This window comes from Chiloscyllium punctatum, chromosome 30 (assembly GCF_047496795.1).
Source record: "Chiloscyllium punctatum isolate Juve2018m chromosome 30, sChiPun1.3, whole genome shotgun sequence".
NCBI lineage: Eukaryota > Metazoa > Chordata > Chondrichthyes > Orectolobiformes > Hemiscylliidae > Chiloscyllium > Chiloscyllium punctatum.
Genome location: NC_092768.1, coordinates 34279217 through 34287423, shown reverse-complemented (window position 1 = coordinate 34287423; position 8207 = coordinate 34279217). Strand labels below are relative to the sequence as shown.

Sequence of the window (8207 nt, the reverse complement as noted above, 5' to 3'; positions counted from 1 at the left end):
GAGGATCAGTCTGTGGGGATTTATATTCTCAGTATTATTGGGGTAACAGCTGTCTGTGAGGATCAGTCTGTGGGATCTATATTCTGTATTATTGGGGTAACAGCTGTCTGTGAGGATCAGTCTGGGGTTTATATTCTCAGTATTATTGGGGTAACAGCTGTCTGTGAGGATCAGTCTGTGGAGTTTATATTCTCAGTATTATTGGGGTAACAGCTGTCTGTGAGGATCAGTCTGTGGAGTTTATATTCTGTATTATTGGGGTAACAGCTGTCTGTGAGGATCAGTCTGTGGGGATTTATATTCTCAGTATTATTGGGGTAACAGCTGTCTGTGAGGATCAGTCTGTGGGATCTATATTCTGTATTATTGGGGTAATAGCTGTCTGTGAGGATTAGTCTGTGGGGTTTATATTCTGTATTATTGGGGTAACAGCTGTCTGTGAGGATTAGTCTGTGGGGTTTATATTCTGTATTATTGGGGTAACAGCTGTCTGTGAGGATCAGTCTGTGGGATCTATATTCTGTATTATTGGGGTAACAGCTGTCTGTGAGGATTAGTCTGTGGAGTTTATATTCTGTATTATTGGGGTAACAGCTGTCTGTGAGGATCAGTCTGTGGGGTTTATATTCTCTGTATTATTGGGGTAACAGCTGTCTGTGAGGATCAGTCTGTGGGGTTTATATTCTCAGTATTATTGGGGTAACAGCTGTCTGTGAGGATCAGTCTGTGTGATCTATATTCTGTATTATTAGGTTGACAGTTGAGGCCGAGGCTCGGTCTCTGTGGTTTATGTTCCTGGGTCTATTTGACTGGAAGGGGTTTAAATTCTCTCTCTCAGCGAATATCCCTCCCAGCTTCAGTATTCTCCCTGAAGGCCTGCACGTCCCCGCCTCCGGGCCGTCTCTCAGCCCGCTGGCTCGATGCTGACGGTGGCGGGGTCGGAGGAGGTTGCTCTCTTCCCCCGCCCGCCCGCTGCCGGCTCCGCCTCGGGCTCGAGGGGACTGGGGGCTCACCTCCTCGCGCCCGCGCGCGCGCGCTCTCTCTCTCTGGAAAGTTCCAGCGCTTTCTGCACTGGGGCGGCTGGCGGTTCCCAGGAGGACCCGGATGGAGCTGCCGTTACTGCGGAGAGACTGGTCCGGCGGGGACAGCCCACCTCAACGGTGTGGACGGCAGGCGACACAGAGAGACCTACCCAGGATGTCGGGTTAGTGTGCACTGAAGTTCACATTATTTGGAGATGTCGGTGTCGGATTGGGGTGTACAAAGTTTTTTTTTAAATCACACAACAGCAGGTTATAATCCAACAGAGCTAATTGGAAGCACTAGCCTTCGGAGTTTGACATCGTTCGTTTTCTTACGGCACTGGCCTCATGTTCCCTTTTTTTTCCTTCAAGATCAGCCTTGACCCGGGTTCGTGACCACCCTATCCGTGACTGCCCTTGGGGAAGGTGCCGGTGAACTACTTCCCAGACCTGCTGCTGTCCGAGAGGACGAGGGGGTGGAGGATGGGATTGCGGCCCCGGAAGTTTTTTTTTAGTTGTGAAGGGACGTGGGTGGGGAGGGGGCTCCAAGTCTGCATGGTTTGTGTGTGGGAGGGAGGTGTGTGTGTGTGTGGACAGGTGAGAAGGAAGATGGACAGGACAGGTCATGAGGGCGGTGCTGAGCTGGAAGGTTGGAACTGGGATAAGATGGTGTTGCTCTGCATCTGCTGACCGCCTGCTCCTGGAGGGTGGACCTCGGCACGTCTGGGAAGCGCAATGGAAAGGGAGCATTGCTGAGTTAGTGCAGTGCAGTACAGCTGGTAGCGAATGTGTTGGGGTTGAGGGGATCTCAAGTTTTTTTTGCAAAACACTTGTACAATGAAAGGGGAGTGGCAAGTTTTTTTTTAATCCTGATTGACTATCGGTAACAGATATTGCCTAAGGCATCAAAGTCCCTGACCCAGACAAATCAGAATCTCTGCCTTTACCACCCCTCTTGGAAAAAGATAATTTGGAGATGCCGGTGTTGGACTGCGTATACAAAGTTAAAAATCACACAACTCCAGGTTATACTCCAACCGGTTCACTTGGAAGCACTAGCCTTCCGAGCGCTGCTCCTTCATCAGGTGGTTGTCAAGGAGCAGTATCCATAACTGTCTTAAAAGAGCAGTATCGTCACCTCTCCCTCCCCCACCCAAAAAAAATGCACCATGAATATCCAAAGGTGGCTTAATTTTAAGACCCTTTAATCTTATACTGTTAGTACACTACAACACATATACATTACATTGATAATAACCATTCAAACATGCACTACTACATCCCAGGTGAAAGTGAGGACTGCAGATGCTGGAGATTACAGTCAAGAGCACAACAGGTCAGGCAGCATCTGAGGAGCAGTAAAATTGACGTTTCAGGCAAAAGTCCTCCATTAGGAATAGCCTGGGAGCCTCGGGAGTTGTGAGATAAATGGGAGGGAGTGGAGCTGTGGGGAAGGTAGCTGAGAGTGCAGTAGGTGGATGGAGGTGGCGGTAATGGTGATAGGTTAGAAGGGAGGGTGGAGTGGATAGGTGAGAAGGAAGATGGACAGGACAGGTCATGAGGGTGGTGCTGAGCTGAAAGGTTGGAACTGGGATAAGGTGGGGGAAAGGGAAATGAGGAAACTGATGAAATCCACATTGCCGTGGAGTTGGAGGGTCCCAAAGCGGAAGATGAGGCATTCTTCCTCTAGGTGTCAGGTGGTAAGGGTTTGGCGGTGGACGAGGCCCAGTACCCGCACGTCCTCGGTGGAGTGGGTGGGGGAGTTGAAGTGTTTGGCCATGGAGCGGTGGGTTTGGTTGGTGTGGGTGTCCTGGAGATGTTCTCTGAAGCAATCTACGAGTAGGTGTCCTGTCTCCCGATGTAGAGGAGACCACATCGGGTGCAATGGACACAGTTGATGACATTGGTGGAGGTACAAGTAAATTTTTGTCGGATGTGGAAGAGTCCTTTGGGGCCTTGGATGGAGGTGAAGGGGGAGGTGTGGGTACACACTTTGCACTTTTTACAGTTTTGCACTTCCTGTAGTGGCAGGTGAAGGTGCTGGCAGAGGAGGGTGGGTTGGTGGAGGGTGTGGTTCTGACGAGGGAGTCGCAGAGGGAATGGTCTCTCCGGAATCCTGGTAGGGAAAAATATATCTGCTGGTGGGGTCCATTTGTAGATGTGGAGGCTTGGAACTGGGATAATCTTGGGGGTGGGGGCATAAGGAAACTGGTGAATGTGGTGATCAGAGACTCTCTATGCAGAGGCACAGACAGATGTTTCTGCAGCTGGCAACAGAAAATCAGAATGGTGTGTTGTCTCCCTGGTGCCAGGATCAAGGATGTCTCAGAGGATGCAGAATGTTCTCAAAGGGGAGAAGGACCAACAGGAAGTCAATGTACACATTGGAATTAACAACATAGGAAGGGAACAGGATACAATTCTGAAGGGAGAATACAAAAGGTTTGGCATGAATTTAAAAAGGAGGTCATTGAGGTAGTAATATCTGGATTACTTGCGGTGCTTCAAGCTAGTGAGGGTAGGAATAGGAGGATAGAGCAGATGAATGCATGCATGAGGAGCTGGTGCAGGAGAGAAGGGTTCACATTTTTGGATAATTGAAATCTCTTCTGGGGTAGAAGTGACCTGAACAAGAAGGACAGAATGCACCTAAATTGGAAGGGGACTAATATACTGGCAGAGCTGCTTTGGAGGATTTCAACTAGTAAGATGGAGGGGTAGGACCAAAGTAAATAGTGAGAAAAGAGATCAATCTGAGACTGGTACAGGTTTTCCCCCACTATCCAACAGTAGAGCCTTCCTATGAAACCTTTCGTAAGCTGAAATGGCGTAAAGCGAAGAAACATAAATTTATATGGGAAAATTTTCACCTTTTTCTTGTAAAAGCTAAAATTTCCTTTGATTTCTTTCAATTGGCGAAAATAGGAACTAACATAAGTCTTTTGTAAAAAAACGAAATGGCGTAAAGTGAACTTTTGAAAAGTGGGCAATACCTGTACAGTTGGGAAAGGGCAATGCAAGAGGCCTAACAGGAAGGCAAATGAACTCGCAATGGTTAGGAACATGGGATTTCGATGTCATGGCAATTACAGAAATGTGGCTCACGGATGGACAGGACTCGCTGCTTAATGTTCCAGCATACAAATGCTATAGGAAGGATAGAAAGGAGGGGGGTGGGGGGGCAAGAGAGGAGGTATGTGGTATTTTTGACAAGGGGTAGTATTACTTAGGGACCATACTTAGGGAGGATATTCCTGGGAATATATTCGGGAAAGTTATTTGGGTGGAACTGAGAAATAAGCAAGGGATGATCATCTTACAGGGAATGTGTTATAGATCCCCCAATAGTCAGTGGTAAATTAAGAAACAAACTTGTAAGGAGGTTTCAGTTATCTGGAAAATTAATAGGGTGGTTATGGTAGGGGATTTTAATTTTCCAAACATAGGCTCAGACTGCCATAGTATTAAGGGTTTAGATGGAAATGAATTTGAGTACAAGAAAAGTTTCTGATTCAGTAAGTGGAGGTACCTACTAGACAAGGTGTAAAACTTAGGTAAAAACAATGACTGCAGATGCTGGAAACCAGAATCTGGATTAGTGGTGCTAGAAGAGCACAGCAGTTCAGGCAGCATCCAAGGAGCAGCGAAATCGGCGTTTTGAACAAAAGCCCTTCATCAGGGATAAAGGCAGTGAGCCTGAAGCGTGGAGAGATAAGCTAGAGGAGGGTGGGGTTGGGGAGAAAGTAGCATAGAGCAGTGACGAGCGGTGTCCCGCAGGGTTCAGTGTTGGGGCCACAGCTGTTCTCATTATATATTAATGATCTGGATGAAGGGACTGGGGGCCTTCTAGCGAAGTTTGCAGATGATACGAAGTTAGGTGGACAGGCAGGTAGTACTGAGGAAGTGGGCAGGCTACAGAAGGATCTAGACAGTTTGGAAGAGTGGTCCAGGAAATGGCTGATGGAATTCAACGTGACCAAATGCGAAGTCTTGCACTTTGGCAAAAAGAATAAAAGCACAGACTACTTTCTGAATGGTGAGAAAATTCGTAAAGCCAAAGTACAAAGGGATCTGGGAGTGCTAGTCAAGGATTCTCTAAAGGTCAACATGCAGGTTGGGTCCGTGATTAAGAAAGCGAATGCAATGTTGTCACTTATCTCAAGAGGGTTGGAATATAAAAGCACCGTTGTGCTACTGAGACTTTATAAAGCTCTGATAAGGCCCCATTTGGAGTACTGTGTCCAGTTTTGGTCCCCACACCTCAGGAAGGACATACTGGCACTGGAACGTGTCCAGCGGAGATTCACACAGATGATCCCTGGAATGGTTGGTCTAACATATGAGGAACGGCTGAGGATCCTGGGATTATATTCATTGGAGTTTAGAAGATTAAGGGGAGACTTAATAGAGACGTACAAGATAATACATGGCTTGGAAAGGGTAGACGCTAGGAAATTGTTTCCGTTAGGTGAGGAGACTAGGACCCGTGGGCACAGCCTTAAAATTAGAGGGGGTCAATTCAGAACAGAAATGCGGAGACATTTCTTCAGCCAGAGTGTGGTGGGCCTGTGGAATTCATTGCCGCAGAGTGCAGTGGAGGCCGGGACGCTAAATGTCTTCAAGGCAGAGATTGATAGATTCTTGTTGTCTCGAGGAATTAAGGGCTACGGGGAGAATGCGGGTAAGTGGAGTTGAAATGCTCATCAGCCATGATTGAATGGCGGAGTGGACTCAATGGGCCGAATGGCCTTATTTCCACTCCTATGTCTTATGGTCTTATAGTACAATGGGTGAGTGGGGGAGGGGATGAAGGTGATAGGTCAGGGAGGAGAGGGTGGAGTGGATAGGTGGAAAAGGAGATAGGCAGGTAGGACAAGTCCGGACAAGTCATGGGGACAGTGCTGAGCTGGAAGTTTGGAACTAGGGTGAGGTGGGGGAAGGAGAAATGAGGAAACTGTTGAAGTCCATGACCTACTCTTGGGAAATAAGACTGAGCAGATGACTGAGGTGTCAGTGGGAGAGCAATTTGGGGCCAGCAACCATATTTTTATTAGTTTTAAAATAGTGTTGGAAAAGGATAGACTGGATCTAAAAGTTGAAGTTCTAAATTAGAGGAAGACTAATCTTGACAGTATTCAGCAAGAAATTTCAAAAGCTGATTGGGGGCAAGTAAGGGGATGGCTGCGAAATGGGAAGCCTTCAAAAATGAGATAACGAGAGTCCAGAGACCGTATATTCCTGTCAAGATGAAAGGAAAGGCTGGTACATGTGGCGAATGCTGGATCACCAGAGAAACTGAGGATTTGGTTTAGAAAAAGAAGGAATCATATGTTGGGTAGACAGCAGCGATTGAGTGAAGTATACTTAAGAGGGAAATCAAGAGGGCAAAAAGAGGACATGAGAGAGCTTTGGCAAAAAGGGTTAAGGAAAAATCAAAGGGTTTTTATTGGTACATTAAGGCCAAAAGGGTAACTAGGGAGAGAATAAGGCCCCTCAAAGATCAGCAAGGCAGTCTATGTGTGGAGCCGCAGGAGATGAGGGAGTTACTAAACAAGTATTTTGCATCAGTATTTACTGTTGAGAATGACATGGAAGATGTAGAATGTGGGGAAATAGATGGTGAGATTTTGAAAAATGTCCATATCACTGAGGAGGTGGTATTGGATGTTGTGAAACACATAGAAGTGGATAAATGCCCAGGACCTGATCAAGCATACCCAAGAACTTTGTGAAAAGCTTGGGAAGTGATTGCTGGGCCCCTTCCTGAGATATTTGTGTCTTTGATACTCACAGGCAAAGTGCTAGAAGACTAGCGGCTGGGCTAATGTGGTGCCATTATTTAAGAAAGGCGGTAAGGAAAAGCTACAGAACTATAGGCTGGTGAGCATGACAAAGGTGGTAGGCAGGTTATTGAATGGAATTTTGGGGGACAGGATTTACAAGTATTTGGAAAGGCAGAGCATTCAGTGCTGATCAGGGATAACATGGCTTTCTGCATGGGAAATCATGTCTCATGAACTTGATTGAGCTATTTGAAGAAGGACGAAGAGGATTGATGATGGCAGAGTGGTAGACATGGTCTATGTGGGCTTCAGTTAGGCATTCGACAGCTTCCTCATGGGAGACTGGTCAGCAAGATTTGATCCCATTGAATACAGGGACATTTGGATGAAGAGTGGCTGGAAGGTAGAACAAAGAGGGTGGTAATGGAGGGTTGCTTTTCAGACTGGAGGCCTGTGACCAATAGTGTGCTGCAAGGATCTCTGCTGGGTCCTCAACATTTCATCATTTATATAAGTGATTTGGATGTGAACATAGGAGGCGTAGTTAGGAAGTTTACAGATGACACCAAAATTGGAGGTGCAGTGGACAGTGAAGAAGGTTACCTCAGAGTACAAAGGGATCTTAATCAGACAGCCCAATGGGCTGAGGAGTGGCAGATGGAGTTTAATTTAGATAAATGCAAGGTGCTGCATTTTGGAAAAGCAAATCAGAGCAGGGCATGTACACTTAATGATAAGGTCCTGGGAAGGGATGGTGAGTGAAAGACCTTGTCGTGCAGGTTCATAGTTCCTTGAAAGTAGAGTCACAGTGAGGATAGTGAAGAAGTTTGGTTTGCTTTCCTTTATTGGTGAGAGCATTCAGTATAGAAGTTGGGAGATCATGTTCAAGCTGTACAGGACATTGGTGAGGCCACTTTTGGAATATTGCGTGCAGTTCTCATCTCCTTCCTATCGGAAGGATGTTGTGAAACTTGAAAGTGTTCAGAAAAGATTTACAAGGATGTTGCCAGGGTTCGAGAGTTTTAACTATAGAGAGAGGCTGAATAAGCTGGGCCTGTTTTCCCTGGAGCATTGGATGCTGAGGGGTGACTTTATAGAGGTTTATAAAATCATGAGGGGCATGGACAGGGTAAATAGACAAGGTGTTTTCCCTCGGTTCAGGGAGTCCAGAACTAGAGGGCATAGGTTTAGGGGGGCATTTTAAGGGGCAGCCTTTTCATACGGAGAGTGGTACATGTATGGAATGAGCTTCCAGAGGAAGTGGTGGAGACTGGTATACTCAGAACATTTAAAAGCATCTGGATGGGTATTTGAATAGGAAGGGTTTAGAGGGATATGGGACTAAATTAGGTTGGGTTATCTAGTCGGCATGGATAAGTGGGACCAAAAGTTTGTTTCTGTG

General features: G+C 46.5%; 1 protein-coding gene across 1 annotated transcript in view; it reads left to right on the top strand.

Moving 5' to 3' along the window:
• The first annotated feature begins 786 nt into the window (after nt 1-786).
• Nucleotides 787-8207, top strand: part of LOC140455406 (uncharacterized) — a 51688-nt gene continuing 44267 nt past the window's right edge. The window contains exon 1 of the mRNA XM_072550230.1: nt 787-1204. Within this exon, the coding sequence (XP_072406331.1) occupies nt 921-1204 (284 nt within the window). The 5' untranslated portion in view covers nt 787-920. The remainder of the gene's footprint in view (nt 1205-8207) is intronic.